Source organism: Coloeus monedula (assembly GCF_965178545.1).
Source record: "Coloeus monedula genome assembly, chromosome: 4".
NCBI classification, from domain to species: Eukaryota; Metazoa; Chordata; class Aves; order Passeriformes; family Corvidae; genus Coloeus; species Coloeus monedula.
Genome location: NC_138784.1, coordinates 14314052 through 14331760, shown reverse-complemented (window position 1 = coordinate 14331760; position 17709 = coordinate 14314052). Strand labels below are relative to the sequence as shown.

Below are 17709 nucleotides of genomic sequence, written 5' to 3'. Positions count from 1 at the left end.
AGATCAGTCTGTTAAAATTGCCAGAATATGTTGGTGGCTTGGGTGAAACAGGCTAGAAAAGTTCCTCTCTTTTGTCCTTGAGGAAGAGACACCCACTTCACTACAGACCTTCAGTACACCTCAGCAACTGCTATGCTGCAGGCAGTTAGGAAGCAAGGATGCCAAACATAGGCTTTATTTAAAAGGTTTATTGCCATGAAACCAGAATTTTCCTTGAGTCTAAACACTGGGGTTCCTTCAATCCAGGCTGTTTGCTATGGGACTGCAAAAAATAATGCCTTCCTTCTGACTCACCCCTCTGAGCTCCTCTGACACTACCTGGCAACTATGGGAGAATGTTTACATGTCCTAGGACAGATAGAAACATGTTGATGTTGCTTCTGGGACACACTGGCTGGTGACATTCCCACTGTGGGCTGCTTTATCCATAGGAGATTTGGTCATGCACCTGCTGGAACTGACCATCAGCAGGAGGTCACACTACCCCACACTAAATAAAAGTATTTGCTATAAAAAAAGTACTAGTAATAAAAGCTTAGAAAGTAAAGGACCTGCCAGAGTTTTTGCAGACACACTTCGGCCATCCAAAAGTAGATGTCATGATTCAGGTGAGAAAATTCACATCCCAACACACCTTTTCCTACCCTTGTTCAAGACACAGGGTTGAATTAGGAAACCTGGGCCCTCTCACCTCTGCCTTTGGTGTGCCCATGGAGAATCACCTCATGCATCTGGCTGTTCCACTCATATTCTACTACAACTAAAACACCTGCACAGATAGAAGATCAGTCTTGGCAAAATTCTGCTTCCTCTGAGTAAAGTATGCAAAGAGGAAATAATTTAATCCAATCCAATTCATTGTCCCTAGGGTAGCAGCAATTGATTTTTGTGCTGATTTGAGCATGCTGAGCCGTTCATTAGTACCTGCTCGTCTGCTGATCAGTGAATAATTGCAAGTCAATCTACTCCTAGGGGGAAAAAAACTTATATATTGTTTGTGTCAGTTGAGTAACTGGGCCAAAATTGGCTCGCTGTTTTGGCTTGTTTGCTGACAGTTACCTCGAACTGCCTGCTGTGTGCAACACGCAGCTGGTGTGACACATCACATGGCACGCTTCCTGCCACTGAGATGCTACAAACAAGGCAAAAATCCAGATCCAACAGCCACGGCGACGGTCCGAGAACAAACAATTTTGGTTTTGGGTTTTTTATGGGGGGGGTGGTTTTATTTTTGGTGTTACATCTGGCAGCCACTGAGAGCACAGGTCACATTCATAAACCCGCATTTGGACAAGGGGGGCGTTCAGGCCTCACCCGGGGAACCCCGAGCCGTGTCCCCACGCGGTGCTGGGCACGAAGGGTGCAGGAGCGCGGGTGTTTGGGGTGCCTCGATACAGCCGCTGCCGTGTTTACAACCCCTGAGTCACGCTGCGGGGGGCGGGCGGCGTTTTGCTGCCTGTAAACTGAAAAAAAAGGGAATATTATTTTTACATATTTATTTATTTATTTATTTAGGTGTTTACGTATTGCCGGGCAATAAATCGACGCACGAACAGAAGGCGCCGGGCGGGCAGGTGACGCAGCCTTCCTTGTCCCCCCGCCCTGTCCCCATCCCGGGCAGCGCGGCGCCTCCCCCTGACGTCACAGCGAGGCTCGGGGTGGGGGGGGCGCCTCCGCGTGACGTCACGGCTCGGCTCGGTGGCGGGGGGCGCCCCCGCGTGACGTCACAGCGCTCGCGGCCCGGCCCGGCGGTGGGGGCCTCTCCGCGTGACGTCACACCGCCGCGGTGTCGGGGCGGCGCCTCCCCGTGACGTCACGGCTCGGCTCGGTGTCGGGGCGGCTCCCGTGACGGGGGCGCGGCCGGAGCTCGGCGGGCGGCGGGGCCGGGCGGAGCTCTTTGCGCAGCGCCGGCCGGGGCGGAGGCGGCGGCAGCAGCAACAACAGCGGCAGCTGCGAGCGGAGTGACAGCTCGTCGCCATGAAGTTCCAGTACAAGGAAGACCACCCGTTCGAGTACAGGAAAAAAGAAGGGGAGAAGATCCGGAAGAAATACCCCGACAGAGTCCCCGTGAGTGCGCGCTGCCAGGGCGGCCATGGCTGCGTGCCCCTGCTCGGCCGCCTTTGTTTTCCGTGCCGGCCGTCGGCTGCTGCTCGCTTTATTTTGAAGGCGAAGGAAATTAGTTTAGTACCGATGATCGTGGTCTCGCTGATCTGATTCAAATCCCAGGCTGCTTTTCTCCTTAATGCAAAGCTGAGACTATTTGTGATGCGGGAAGGGCTGCAGTGTGGGTGGGTGGGTGGGTGGGTGCGGGGTGGAATACACCTTTTTCTCTGGGATCTACAGTATCTCGACAGTGGGAACACTGCTGATCTTTTCCTGGCATGCGTGGGGATGAGTGGGGAAGGAGCTCACCCTTGTCTCTGTGAAAATGGAGATCAGTGAGTGGGTTAACCGGGTACTCTTCACAGAAAACGTGGTCTGCATCCGGGTCATCTCAATACGTCCCTTTTATTTTTATTTTACTTCAGCTTGGCTTGTCTTTTCGATAAAGCCTTGCTCTTTTCCTTTGCATCAGCAAAAAAAGGATACTTCTCGATCATTTTGCCCTCCTGTTTAATCATTCTGTGGATAAAATATCCCTTGGAATGCAAGGTCATCCAGCTAAATTTTGCTTCCTCATTCTTAGGCCCCTTTGGAGTGCCTATGGAAAAATTCTGGCTTCATAATTCCGAATAATTATTGGGGGGAAAAAGAAGATGACAAATCTAATTAAGCGTGGAGTGATTTTTCCTTTTTAATAAACATTTTTCAAGTATTCTTTCTGTCCATCCCCACTGGAGACATCTGCCCTAGATTTACTGCTCAAGGGTACTGCATGCAAAAAAAACCTTGGACTCCCGTGTAAAACTAATGAGAGGGGCGGAATAGTTACACCCCATATTTTCCCTGCGGGCTAACACCATTTTTTGTCTTGGGAGTGACCCTCAAATGGACTTGAAAAAGTTTTTGGAAGTCAGAGCTTGGGTGCCTTTGTTCTCTCTGTTTTTTGGGAGGCCTGGCATAGCATAGGTTGAGCATGCAGCAGGTCAGCTTGCAGTGTATGGGGTCGGGTATTTATGGTGAGAGCTTGCAGGTCTGGAGTAAGACGAGGTGTAAATTGAGGATTAACGTGGCAGATTGCACAGCAGGCTGTGACAAATGTGTGAGGAAGAAGCCTGTGGGGAGCCCAGGATGAGGCCCAGTCTGGCAGGAGGTAAAGGAGGTCAAGATGGGGTGGGGGGGCATCAGCAGAACTTTGTAAAGAAAACCAGGACCAAATAAGGTGTGCTGGCGTTAAGGATAAATGGAAGTGATGCACGGGAAAGCCCAGATGTGAATTATTAGGGATTGCCTCTTGTCAGAGCTGCATACAAAGAAGTGAATGCAGCACTCTGCTCTTTACATCACTTGTGTGTCTGCCCTTCCTGACAGCAGGATCCTTGAAGATGTCATCCGTTTGGCTGCCTACACTGCAGTGCTGTGATACATCTCAGCATTTTGATGAGATTTTACTGCCCTGCATTATCGCAGTCACCACTGAGCAACAACGCAAGTGTAGATAGTCTGTGTTCTACCCTTAGGATTTTCCTGGTAGGTTTTTTATGTATGTGAAGGGTTTAGTGCTTCCGAAGAGAAAACCTACGTTATCCAGCAAACTGACTACAGTTGCCAGTCAGATTAGCAGAGCACCTCCATTCCTTCCCTGCATCTTCAGGGGGGAGATCTCTCTTAAGATCTCTTAAATCAGTGGCGATCTGATTTAAGTCTTTCCTCAATCTTTACCAACACTCATCTCCTTCTCATCGGCATGACTTCTTCTCCTTTATAATCTAACGACCAATCTACACCTCCCCCCCCCCCCCCCAGTCAGGTTAGTCACAGCAAGCAGTTTGGCTTGTCAGTAGTTTTTTTAATTGGAGGCAAGAACTAAAGGTTTCTCCCCACTGCAATTTGCTGTGTTAGGTCGTTGGCTGTGCTTGTAAAAAATGTGATTGTTGCTGTTCAGCCTGCACCTGTTCAGTGGGATTGTGGTACTGTCCTTCCCTCACAGCATTTAGCAACTGCACCTCGTACAGAAATGCATGTCCTGCCACAAACTGCCTCAAAGAGCTTGAGTGCCTTGTACTAACTTAGGTACGTGGAAATACTGACGTAGCTGAGGCAACCATGTTTCTATTTTAAAATCAAACCTGGGAAATTTCAGGGGGTTTGGCTGTGTTGGCCACATTCAAATGGAGCACAGGGAAGAGATGTCCTAGTTGATACCTCTCTGGTGAGAGATATTTTGCAGACACTCACTTGGCTCTAGAAGGATTCAGGTTTGCATGGCACCATGTCCAGGCTAAATACACCAAGCTCATGATAACATTTTGTTCTGGCACAGTGTCTCACTTGATAGGGCAGCATCATTTTGCTTCCAAAGAAGGCTTAGTCCACAGTAGTTCAGCCTTTTCCCTTACACAACAGCTGTATTTGCTGATTTGGGTTGCCAAAGAGCTATGGGAGCATGGAACCCTTAGAAATTAGTCCCACGGTGTCTCAGATGGAGTATTTACAATTATGGGGTCTAATGAAATTAAAAAGTTAAGGAAGTTCAAAAAAATCCAGCTTTAGATTTAGTTTAGATGGTCAAAATGGCTTCTGCAGAACAGCAAGCCACATAGATTGAAATGTGACATATCTTTTACCAGTTCAAAAATATATATCACCAAAAAAAGCCTGCAGTTCTCTCCTGAACAAACCCAGTAGTTCCAAAGGTTCCAGTGGAAAAGGAGATCAGGTCACTTTGGAATACTTCCTGTTTCTGAGGTAAACATTTTTGCCTAGCTCTGCTAACAAAAATTATCTTTTAGCAGAAGATTACTTGGTCTATTTGATCTTAAAGCTGCTGAGCTTCCTATTTTTCTATGTAAGGAAATCAGTATTTTGTGTCAGAGGTCTCTGTGGGTCCAGTTGCCCACATGGTAGGCTGGTTTTAATTATTGTATATTTATATGATAAGGAAATGTCCATAGCCATATGAAATATGGATAATAAACTTTAAGGATATGAATTTCAGAGTAGAAAATAACTACTGAAAAACTGGAGGTCTAAAAAATAACCCCTAGTGAGGTGTAGTTTCTCTTTAATTCTGTGCTTCATTCTAGAGCAGTTGGTAGTGGTGAAAGTAGAAATTAGGATGTGGGACTACTGGGAGTAGGGCTGATTTTGTGCAAGGCAGTTTGGAACTGTAACCTGGAAAGAGTTTAACTTACTTGTGTTCATGTATTAGCCTCCTGACAGCTTCTTCACACAAAATTAACCTGAATTGGGAACATCAAGGTGTCCTAATTTTTAATTTTCTTTTCTCAGCCAAACCTATTTTTATGTCTGTTCTGGACTCTTTTTTTTCACTCACCATGCTTACTGCTGCAACCCTGAGCTCCCAGCACAGCTATTGCGAGTGATTTTGAGTTGTCTTCTGTTCTTCTTTTAAGTCATCTCACCTATCTGTTCTTTAATGTTGTGTATTTCATACAGATTAAATAGATACCTAAAGGCCTGCTAGCACCTTCAGAGGGTAATATCCTTATGCACTGATGCTTTTTTGGACCATTTTGGTTTATGATACTCATGATTTGTTTCTTGCTCTCTGTCTCTTTCCAGGTAATTGTGGAAAAAGCACCCAAAGCCAGAGTACCTGACTTAGACAAAAGAAAGTATCTCGTGCCTTCTGACCTCACAGGTAACAATGTCTACCTCCTTTGTTCCTGATTTTCAATGAGATGGTCTCAGAAGTGCTTTTTACTCTGTGATCAGCACAAAGAAAATACCCAGACAGGTTCTACATGTCATTTATCTACTGTCCTTGTTGTATTTATACCTTATAGCCTGGATTACAACATGCAGAATTCTCTGAGATCTTTTGAGGTATCTCACTGGCTTAGCTAGCATGTCACAGCTGAGCTCTAACCACGATGACAGTGACTAAATTGTGTATTATGGGCAGTGTCATCATCACCAGTCAGTGATGACCTAGCTGCAGAGTTGCCAGAGGCTATACTCTTGTTGCAGGAAGAGACAAGTTCTTGCAATAGTCCCATTCTTTTCCACCCCTGTGGCTGGAGTCAGAGCTGCAAAGTTCCTTTTCTGAATGGTCATGGTGATTTTGAGAGTGATTACATCTGTTTTTATTTAAGAACATGACTGAGTTAAAGGAACAGCATTTCTTTTTTTTGCGGTATTTAATAGACTGTGAAAAAATCTCTTGTGCAACACAGTTCAAGCAAATAGTAAGGGGTTTTTTTTCAGGAATGGTACAACCATTTATACCAAGGCTAAATTCTCTAAGGTGTCTTTGATCTATAGGATTTAAAGGTTAAGCTAGTTAAAGGTCTTCCCACCAATCCCCTCAGTAGAGCATTTCGTACCATAGTAGGAGGAGTGTGGATTTAGAGAGTACATGTCACGAGGTACCTGAGGAACTGCTAGCTCTGAGTGGATTGGCTGCTCATATGGTTAGTCATGAAGTTACTGCTTTTTTATTGGTTTTTTCCCTGCATTGTTCATTTTCCCCTACTTTTTATATACAGCGTGTGACTTCCACCGCCAAAAGAAAACAGCCATGGTTAGGGTTACAATACAAAACTAAACAGCAACAACAAAAAACACCCCTCCAACATTCCTTCTGCACCTAAGGCATTCTCTGTTCCTCTTCAGTTGGTCAATTCTACTTCTTAATCCGAAAGCGGATCCACCTGAGGCCGGAAGATGCCCTGTTCTTCTTTGTCAATAATACCATCCCTCCCACCAGTGCTACCATGGGCCAGCTGTATGAGGTAAGCCTGGCCCTTTCCTCTTGCCTTTTGTTGGCAAGAACAATGTCCAGGAATGGCAGCAGGCCCAGCTTGGTGACAGATGCCTGAACACAGGACCCTTTTGCCCTGAGCTTAATGCCATCACCTGTTCAGGGGAGTTCCATCCCTTAGTTAGGAGCCTGGGGAGCCTTAGCAATTCAACTAATTGTTTGTTAGTTGAAAGGGTTGTGGCAAATAGTTGCCCCAGCAGTCATATGTTGGTCCTACTACTTAACAAAATATTGAAATAAAGAACTTTATGTTTCAGAGGAAGGGTTGGGGCTGGGGCTGGAGAGGGCAGAGAACATAGGTTTTGCTATGTATACAAAAGAGATTTCCTTTTAGCTAGTAAAAGTAAGCAAAAAGCCAGTAAAAGGGACAGTATCACTCGGCATCCATCTGTCTATAAATACTTTCTTAGGGAACACTTATCCTTTGTCTAGAATTACTTTTCCATGGCTCATACTGTATAAATGAGGATTAGGTAGGATGCTGTGAACATTGCTGCCCATTATTTCTACTCAGCAGTATTAGTTTGATCAACCTTAAAGGCATATTGGATACCCATATTTCTCAGTTCTATAGCCATGGGTGGTTTGCAGCCTGGATTGATTTCTCCTTGATTTCTCCTTCTCTTGGGTGTTTTAATAAAAGAGCTCTGGCGTGGTGCTGTAAGCCTTGTTTGGTCTGTCACTTTTTGACAATAACTGGACACTTACATCAGTCTGTGTACTGATGAAGATAATAAAAGATAACACAGGCAGGGTGCTTTCCAAATCTGAACACATCGAAGGAAAAGTGTCTGACTGTCCAGAGCTGAGGTCAGATCTCTGTTGCTGGCACTCTGCAGAATTTTTGGGTCAGTGTAATCATTTAGTATCTCAGCTCTACTGCCCTTATGTAAAACAGGACTTAGAAATCCAGCCACTTGTCAGTCACAGTGTTCTGAAAAATTAAAAATACCTTCTAGAGGTGATTTTTGACTTGTTAAAGCCTTCCAAGTGTCTCCTCTCAATCTTAAGACCCTACCACTGCTGAGATACTGGTGGACAGTCACAGCTGTTTTTGTTTCATGCTTGCAGCACAGTCTGGCTGCAGCTCTTCAAGTAAATTCCCTGTGTACAGAAATGTGTCCTGCCTGTATTTAGAAGCAGAGCTGTGGCCAGAGTTCTCTTTGGTGTAAACAGTGAAAGGGAAGTTATCTGCTCATGTTACAGTCATCTCTGGGTTGGGCTTTCTCACCTGCAGTGAGATTCCAGCTTTGGCTCCTCACTTTGTCACTTTCTCCCCTGGCAGGATAACCACGAGGAGGACTATTTTCTCTATGTGGCCTACAGCGATGAGAGCGTCTATGGCAAGTGAGCAGCAGCCCCCCAGGCATGCAGGCTGGATGGACTGATGGAATGGATTGGCGGGGAGGGGGTTGCTGGAGAGGCAGGAGGAGGATGCATGAGAAGAGAAAAAAGAGAACTGGAAGTGAACCACATGCACAATGTCATCAGCTTCCACGCATTAATTCTAACCATTATTTTCTAAATTGAGGGGAGTGGGGGTAGGGGGACAGGGTGAACTGAAAGACTACTGAGAGGTTCCACACTGGGGGATGGGGAAACTCCACTGTTCACAATTCTTCTCTTGCCACAGCTGGAAGTAGTTAGTGCTGGAGGCTGACAGACAAGCCAGTGTAGTGAAGCTCCAGGAGAGTGACTGGGCAGGAGGGCCATTTTCATGTAATCGTTTCATTGGATGAAGAAGGCATGCCATGTATTGTACACTGACCTTGTCCTGTCTTGCCCATGGCTCCCATTCAGTGAACTATGAAGTACTTCAGTCTGCCCACACAAGGCTGTCCTGTGCTGACAGTCCTCACTCCAGCTGCTACCTGTGAATTGTCCCAAGGGTATTGTGTTTCCCATGATTTCCATCAGTATTAGAAGGGCTGGTAGCTCTGTCCATCAGTATTAGAAGGGCTTACCCTGAGGGCTGGGAACTCCTCAGCTGTGACACATGAAGGTTGGGAAAAGGAAGGAAAGATTCTGCAAATTTTTTTCCTTTGTTGCTTTAATTGCAACTGCTGGACAGAAAAATCAGAGATTACCCTTTTGTTCTTTTCAGTGAAGTCAACTGATAAACTCATAAGCACAGGGCTAGAAAGGACCTCAAGAGCCCACACCAGCTCTGAGACAGGACTGAGTATCCCAAACATGTCCACCATGGCTGCTCATCAAACTTGTTCTTACTGAACTTCACTGAGGAAGATCCTGGAGGCTGCTGAGATTGTCTGTTCAGTTCCTAGCTAGCCTACAAGTGAGATTGCTTTTCCTGATACCTAACTTTAGTCACCCTTGCTGTGCATTAAGGCAACTAACTACTAGTGGTCTTGTTATTGGTGAACACAGAAAATTATCTATCAGTATTGTCCTTGTACCAGTCTTCTGCAGATTTGAAGATGGCAGAATTCCTGTGGGTTTAGCCTTCCCTTCCACGTCTCATCCCTGTACAGCCCTTGCACCACGTGCACAAGCGTAGGAAATCAGTCACTGCCATGTGTGTTTTGCTGGCTTTTTGTGATTGGGTAACAGTGCCTCTCTATGCCACAAGAGAGGTTCTTCTAGACTTGAAGGGAAAAGGGAATAGATTATCTGTAGATTTTTTTCTTAAATTATTTGATTTTAAACCAGTGTTGTTCTTAGAAGGGTGTCAGATGGGTGCTGTCTTGTGCAAGCCTTATGCTGTCATGCCAGAGCAGTTTCTTCCCAGTGGCACAAACAGCAGATTTTCCCATTATTGCCGTAACTATGACAAAGGAATGGGTCTTGGAGAGCAAGCTGACTTTCAGGAAAATTCTGGGGTCATACCTAAAAATCAGAGAACTAGGCCTGAATTACTGTAAACATTCCTACATTTAAGAGAGGGACCAAGAGGGAGGAAAAGACTGGAAGGATGGAGAGCACAGGCGAATTCCAAACTAAGTTAAAAGTGTTTGCTCAATTCACTTATCTGTAGAGTTAGATCACCGTTCACTGTGTTCCTCAGGAATGAGAAGTCAAGATGAGTGCTCCTCTGAGTGTGGGGAACAGGAAATCAGGTTTCAGCCTTCTCTGACTGTTGTCATGTGGAGGTGCATGAGGCAGGAGAGCTCATGGGAGTGTCAAGTGGGAGTTACTGGCAAAACTGTGAAGGTTGGGGAAGGCAGTGTGGTAGGGCAGGAGGGTTACTGCCTGTGTGGGGTGGGAAGTACCAGAAGAATGGGAGAGAAGGGAGGAACCACAAAGGATGCAGACAGAGTAGTCAGAATGGGCAGACAGAAAATGAGGGAGCAAAGGATGAAGTGGGTGGCGTAATGTCCCCAGTATTACATCCTGAACTTCAGGTTTGCTGTTCCATCCTGGAATAAATGTGTTTGGATGAGGTGTACCTACTGCCAGCTTAGACAACTTCAGTTTCTGCCTGCATTGCTCAGTCCTCTCTTTTAGACTCTCCTTCAACTACCAGGCTCTCTTCACATCCTTTGGGTGCAAATCTGCATCAGTCTCTTGTTTTAGGAAGCTCTGAACGTTCTGAAGCAGAGAACAGACCCAGGAGGCTTTCTAGGATAAAAGAGAAGACACAGGCAGACGGTGTGCATCTCTCTGCTGCTGTCCCACTTGTTCATGCCAAGCACGTGGTTAAGCATACTCAGGGGAGAAAGAGTTGGCATCTGGGGTGCTTGGTTTTGTGCTCAGTCCTCCCCTCCCGCTGCTGGGTTTATAAATGACACGTGGGACTAATCACAACTGTTTGTTACATGTAGAGTTTACAGTTTAATTTAGTTCTTTTACAGTTTTTTCAACCGAATTGTGGCATTTCTGTTTTTGTGCTAGTGTTGTACAAGGTAATGATGGTAATTTTTTTGTGTTGGTTAGCTGCAGGTTCTTGTAAAATAAAGTTCAGACTAGAGCTTAATCAACTTATCAATAAAGATGCATTTGAAAATCATAGGTTGGTCCAAAGTGGGTGAGTAGCATTTCTTCCCGATGTGGGCTTGTAAATAAAGGAACAGCTTTGCCAGAACTTTTGCTGCTACTTTTTCCCACAGCCACAGTTTTACTCTGTGCTGTCTACCAGGACAAGTCCCTTCTCTCCTATTTTGGGTGGTATTGTCACATGCACACCTAGCTGTGTCTTGCCATGCCACCAATGGGAACTTCAGTTAGACCTGGTGATGTGAGAAAGTCTTAAGATGAGTACACTGATGCATTTTCTGCCACTTTAAGGCCCTGAACAGTGATGGGGCCTCGGGGGCATCGCCAGCCCTGCCTGGCCGTGCCAGGCCCCTTGGGCCACCCATCCTGATGCCCGTGGCCCAGGACTGTTGGAATCTGCCCTGGCAGTGTCCCTGTCAGCCCCTCAGGACTATGGGCACCTGTGCTGGTGCTGCTGCAGCTTGGCTGGCCTGCAGCTGCCCACAGCCATGAGCCCGCTGAGGCCCTGCCCTCAGCCCTGCCTTCGCCAGGCCCCGGCCTGCCGGAGGGATTCCTGCCTCGTCACCTATGGATGGGGCTTGGCACCACCTCTGGCTGTGCCCCACTGCCTCTGGTGGGTGCAGTAGGACAGGTCCCATGTGCTGTGCCAGCCATATCCCTCACAGAGCCACTCATTCTTCCTGTGTCACCACAGCCCAGGCTGAGGTGGGACTCCCCGTGGGAAGAAGTGGGAGAGGCCCAGGGGGTCCGCCATGCCACAAGGCCCTCCAAAGGTAGGAAGAGCAAAGATAAGGAAAGCTGGGATTCCTTGAAAAGGAAACCTGCAGTAGTGACAAATTAGGCTGCTTTTTCTTACGGATATTTGTGGATTGAGAGGGAAGGAGTCCTGCTGGGAGCTGGCAAAACCAGAGGATGCCGTTTGTTCAGCACCATGATTCCAAGCCAGGTTCCGGCAGTGTGTGAAGAGGAAAGGGATGCATGCTGTCACCTGGAGAAGCAGTGACAGACATGCCACTTCCTCTCCATCTCTCCCTCCTTCCATGGCACCTGTGGTTTGTGTGGGTCCCTCTGGCTGAGGGGGCAGGAATGGGCCACAGCAGTGCTGCAGAGGGACCACTGGCTCCAGCCCGAACCCCTGAGCACCGAGCAAGAGAGTTGCTTGGAGTGATAAAGTCAAGAATTACAGCACTGAGATTCACAGGAATAAAACTTGGTATGCTTAATAGGCCCTTTTCTTCCTGCTGCATACAGAGTGGAACCACTGTGAGAGCTTCTGTTGCTGCTACTGACGGAGAAGCAGTAATTCATCCTACATTGGAGCCTGCCCATAGCAATTTCTATGCTCATATCCACTACTGTGAGTGAAACAAGCTGCCCCTGTATGGCAGAAGGGTGCTGTGACTACAGCCAGGTGGACAGAGATGCAGCTAAAAACATACACTATTAGCTGAAATAATTGAATTTCAGTTTCAAATGCAATGAAGATTTTTCTGTGTGGGTTGTGGTATTGTCTGCTGGCTCAAGTAGAAAACCAGTATTATCTAAGTAGTCTTATCTCTCATTCCCCATCTCACCCCTTTCCTAGGAAAAGGGTGCCACAGGGCTGTTTGTACCTGCCATGCTTGTTTGTGTCAGTGCATTTGCTGAGAGGCACTAACACAAGATGTGCAGGGCAGGACATTGCTGAATGTAATTCGCCTGGTCCAAATGTGAAACATCAGCTTGTGCTCCACAGCTGCTTTATTTATAACCTTGTTCTGTGGGTTATAGAAATTGTATTAAAGCAAGGCCTGGGGGAAATTATGAGCTCAGCTGGTTTAGAATGGTTAAATAATTAATACTCTGCCCTGGTCACTATCACTGCACCTGGGATCCTTTCTCCATCCTGATGCTTTCTTTTGAGGAAAATATTCTCCTGGAAAATATTCCCCTGAGAGTACCCAAGTTAAGAGATCACTTAACTTAGGGCCTTACAACATCACTGTGAAGGACATCTATGGACTAACATAAAAAGTCCCAAATCATGCTAAACACTGATGTTTTCACTTCCTGAGATGAAAGAAACACTGATTAAAACAGAAATAAGATTTCCAGAGGGAGAAAGTCCAGCTCATTGTTGTCACTCAGTCTCAGATAAATGCTTCCCCCAGGGTGAGGCACAGAGAGTGACTGGAGAGCTCATTGCTCTTGCAGGACTGACTCAAGCAGAGCACAGCTGACCATGAACAACAGCTGCTCCAGCTTGTGTTGCCAAGCTTTAGGAGGTGTTTTTGCTCCTGGAAGCTTGCAGGTGTCCCAAAGCACACCTCAGGCCTGGATATAGCTGCGTTATAGGAATTAGTTAATATTCTACTGAAAAAGCTGGATCTTGCAGCACCTTTCTGTAAAGGAAGGGTCTGAATTCTCCCTGATTTTGCACTCTGGCCAATGCCATCTGCATGTTGTATTGTTCTTTGGGAATTAAAAGATTGTTAGTAAATGCTAAAAATAGTGATACATGGAAGCAGGAGGAGAATATAAAGGTCCTAACTTTCAAGTTACTGAAAGGGCAATTATTCAAGTTATTATTCAGGGGCATTGCTAGAACTTCATTAAGATTGAATGTACTGAATTATTAGCTGAAGGAAAAACTGATTGGATTCATCTCCTGTCCACTCTTCATTCCCCCCATATTTGGGAGGAGTCTTTGTCAGAGCTCAGGACCCTGTTTTGGCTTTTTGTCACAACCCTCTCTTATCACTTGAGCTGCCTCTTACGGTTTCCACACACCGTTCAGAAACCTAGAGAGCTTTCAGGAGCTAGCAGTCCTTGTGCCTTACCATCCTTGAGCCAACTGATATCACCTTTTCAGGTTGATAAAACCTTGGGTTTGCTAGCTTGCTACTCGACCCCTTTCCAGTTTTCCATGTAGCAGCAGGCCTTTAGGTCAGTGAATGTAAATCCCTACATTAATAAATCCTTATTGTTTGCAGAGGATGTAACTCTTTGCTGTTGACTGGGGCAAAAGCATTCCCATTCAGTGTTCCCAGCACATGTGGCAAGTCACACAGCTGCCACCAAATCCACAGACTGTTTCCTTGCTGCTGAAAATCCGGCTTTGCTCTCCCAGATATGATCCCTTCTGCTAGTGCTCAGCATTATGGATGCTGTTCCCAAGGGACTGATGGAGCACGGGGCGACAAGAGGGTGGGAACTGCCTGCAGAACTTGAGAGTGTTTCCTGATGTGTCAGGGAGACCAGGAGTTCATGGTGTATTTACTTGTACAAACAGAGTTCTCCTGCTTGGAGTAAACCCTTTATGTTTTCTTCGCCTCTTGCGTCCTGCAGTACCCTACTATTCCTCCAGTAGCACCTGCGCTTTTCCCAGCAAGATTAGCATGAACAGAAAGCTTTCCTTACTCCTCGATGTCCAGCTGCCTTCTCTCTCAGAGATGACAGAAGGCTGAGATGTTTTCTCTTGCAGCAGCCATCCCCTATCTCCATGACCTGGGGTTCAAAGAGATTTTGCAGCCAGTGAGCAGGGCTGAAAATGCCTCCCATCTCACATCATTCCCACATCATTCCCACAATGAGTACACACCTGTGAGCACACCACCTTGGCCACACACCCAGAAGTGTGGTTACTTCCTGTACCTTATGCTGGAAACACCACACCATGCTCATCCCAAACACACCTGTAACACAAACATGTGCACCTTTTCTGCCACACGTCCCACCACAGAGTGGAAATCAATAGTGAAACACAGGATGGAAAAAATGCATGGAGTAATACACAGTCACAGGCTTCAGGTGATGACAGAAAAACTTGCAAGTGTAAAAGGAGGGGAAAAAGAACCTGAAGCCCTCAGAAAAGTCTACAGCCACTAAAGTGCCTCTCATCTATGGAGTGCAAAGGATGCCAAGAAAGCATCATGTCATAAGAAATCTTGGAAAAAAGGTAGCCTGCTACATACAGCCATTTTTCAGAGGTGAAGAACCCTGAAATGTCCCTCTTTCTCTACCCTTTCCACTGAAGGTGAAGATTAGAGTCTGAAAAAGAAAGATCCTCCTGGCTAGGACTGGATTGTCCTGGGATGAAAAAGAGGGAGGCAAAGCTGGTGTATTTTCAGTTTGGGGAGTGCAGATGGAGGTAGTAGCATGGTGGAACAAGATGTGGGAGGGCAGTAAGGACAGACGAGTGAGGAGACTGCAGAATATAGATGAACCTGGCAGAATTGCATGGGAGGCCCAGCACTGAAATAACACATTGGTTGCCAAGGTGATGCCTGAAATGGCCACCTAAAAAGAGGAGACTAGACAAAAATAAGGGAATAAAGGTAGGTATTTATTTGAAGGGCCTTCAAGGTACACCCCGGGCAGACCAAAGGCTACACCCAAGATGGACCCTGGGTCATGAGTTCTTCACACTTTTATAAGTTTGGTTCATTTGCATATCAGGGTTAATTCTCCAATTATAACTTCAGTTCATGTTGTAATTACCCCAAGTTTGTCTCCCTCTCAGAGGCTTTTAGTTTACATATTTTGGGACCTGGTGTCCTTGAGGTGGAAACCTAGAGAGGCCTTTTTATGTCTAACCAGCATGAGAGAACAGTAGTTAACAGGCCACAGGAAACTTCAGAGTTACACACCAGGCAGTACAGAATTTGAAAAATACAGAAGTTAAAACCTGAGGCATCCAAGGCAGGACTGACAAGGACTTAAACTAATGCCAAAGGTATTGCAGAAAAAACTCCTCCAGATTAGGTGGGTGGTTGCTCCAACAAGGCATTCAGGCTGCAGGTACAGGACATCCTAAATGCTTTTGCCTGGTATCGCATAGGAAATTCGTGGCAGAGCAAGAAGGGAACAGTTCACACAGAGATGATCCTTCTTTTTCTTTAGAGAGATTCTGAGCTCAAGAGCAAAATGAACATATAATTGAAGGAGTGGTATCACAATGCAGATATGCTGGCAATTGAATAAAATATTTAGGAAAGAAAAAGTAGAAAACAATGGGCAAAACAAGACTTTTAGAATGAGAGCCGAGAAAGGCAGGAGTGAAGCTGCAATATACTGTGTAAAAATGTATATAAAAATGATGGAGAAGGTGGTAATGCAGATTAGAATCTGAAATAAGTATTGTTCCACTTTCCAGTGGTTGTTCAGATGTAACATTGGAATATTTCAGATTTCACTTGGTGCATTTTTTCCAAGGGGCACACGGCAGGAAATGAGCAGTGACAGGTCTGATCATATTTCATTCGTTTGCATTTCACTACTTCACACTTATATAACAAGTTCTATATGCCAGTCTCAGTTCTTTCAGAAATGATTTGTTCATACTCACAGTGGCCCCGTGGGGTAGCTCTTATTGTCTCCAGCCTGCTGCTGGGGAAATGGAGGTGCAGACATGTGGACTGGCTTGCCTCAAGGCCATTCAATGAAACAGTCAGAAAAAAAAAAAAAAAGCCTTGTCTCCCTGATCTCTAGAACTTCTAATAACAAGTTTCTGCTCTCTACACAGCACAATCTGAAATGTGGATTCTGTATATCCATTTATCTTTCATTAATGAAAGAACCCCCTCATTAGCTCTAGGAACACAGCGTTGTAACATTTTGATGTTCTGCCATTTGTGGACTGGAAAAGCTCTGATTTCTTTGCCAGAAGCAGCAACAATAAGGTAGTTCCTCCTCTTGACATACTGCCAAGGAAACACTGCTGAATTGTCTTTGAGCAACAGCTCTCTTCAAAGCTCATTGATACATTTATCTGTGCCTTCTTTCTCTGGAACAAAATAGAAATCACAGTGCAGGCCTGGGAAAAAAAAAAAAACCAACATTTTCTTCTTGTCATTGGCATTTTGTTGGATTTTTGGCAACTTAAAAGTATTTAGTATCTGGTGTCCTATTTTAGTATGAACATGTTTCATAAAATTTGCAAATTTTGACTATTCCAGAAGGTAGAATGAAGTGGGTATTTGGACCAATTTCTGAGCTCTTGAAAAATCACAAAGCGCTAAGGCAGGTTCATATTTCAGCATATTCTTTTATTGTAATATTCTCATATTTTTCCAGAAAGCAGAAAACACAAGTAGGACATCTCATTCATTGTAGAATGAGCTGTAGTTTGTTGTGGTGCACTCACACTTCTCTTGACTCAGCCATTACAGGTCAGTTGCTCCCACAGCTTGGACATTTTCTCCCCTTTGTGCAGTTGGTTTTGGGTTGTCCAAACTACAAAACTACAAAAATTTCATTTGCAAAGGATTTTTGGTCAGATCTTGCTCCCCAGGGAGGATCTGAACATGCCACCTGGTCTAGCAGCATATTCTTGAACAAGATAATAAAGAAACAATTCTAAAAGGAAAGTAAGCTGTGCAAAGGAAAGTAAGCTGTGCAAAGGAAAGTAAGCTGGGCAATTCAGAGTGAGGTAGCAACAAGAAAAGAACACCACTCAGTGACTTAAAATCTAAGCTTTGCTTGCTAAGGGAGGTGGTATTAGTGGGTGGCTTGCAATTTCTAGCTGTGAAACACACACATGCACAAATAATCCAACTGAAAACTCCATTTGTGTCTGTCAGTGGTACAAGAGGCAACAAGTCCATACTGAGCAGGGTTTCTGTAGCAAGACTGCCAGGCTGCCATGTGCTGGAGCAGCCAGGGAGCTGCCTCACAGCAACTTCCAGCTAACTTTGATATGGATGTGAACAGCCCAGGATGCTCCAGAAACCTCAGCCTGTCAAAGCCAGTCAGAAGATCCACGACAGAGAGCGTGACACCCCTGCTCAAACAAATTTTAAAAAGAGCAACACCCACAAAAGGGAGATACATGAGGAGACACATGGAAGAATTCATTGCTGGGGACATGGTTGGAGATGCACCCTTGGAAG

General features: G+C 45.6%; 1 protein-coding gene across 1 annotated transcript; it reads left to right on the top strand.

Moving 5' to 3' along the window:
* Nucleotides 1–1311: 1311 nt before the first annotated feature.
* On the top strand, nucleotides 1312–10853 carry GABARAPL1 (GABA type A receptor associated protein like 1). Its single transcript, XM_082280535.1, has 5 exons — nucleotides 1312–2067; nucleotides 5686–5764; nucleotides 6739–6857; nucleotides 8172–8233; nucleotides 8991–10853. Exons 1-5 carry the CDS (start codon nucleotides 1978–1980, stop codon nucleotides 9001–9003), a joined length of 363 nt encoding a protein of 120 aa, XP_082136661.1. The 5' UTR covers nucleotides 1312–1977; the 3' UTR covers nucleotides 9004–10853.
* Nucleotides 10854–17709: the final 6856 nt, after the last annotated feature.

Coding starts and splice junctions, on each gene's coding strand:
- GABARAPL1 (XM_082280535.1), top strand. CDS start 1,978: ATGAAGTTCCAGTACAAGGAAGACCACCCGTTCGAGTACAGGAAAAAA. Junction 2,068..5,685: donor AATACCCCGACAGAGTCCCC/GTGAGTGCGCGC, acceptor GTCTCTTTCCAG/GTAATTGTGGAAAAAGCACC. Junction 6,858..8,171: donor CCATGGGCCAGCTGTATGAG/GTAAGCCTGGCC, acceptor CTCCCCTGGCAG/GATAACCACGAGGAGGACTA.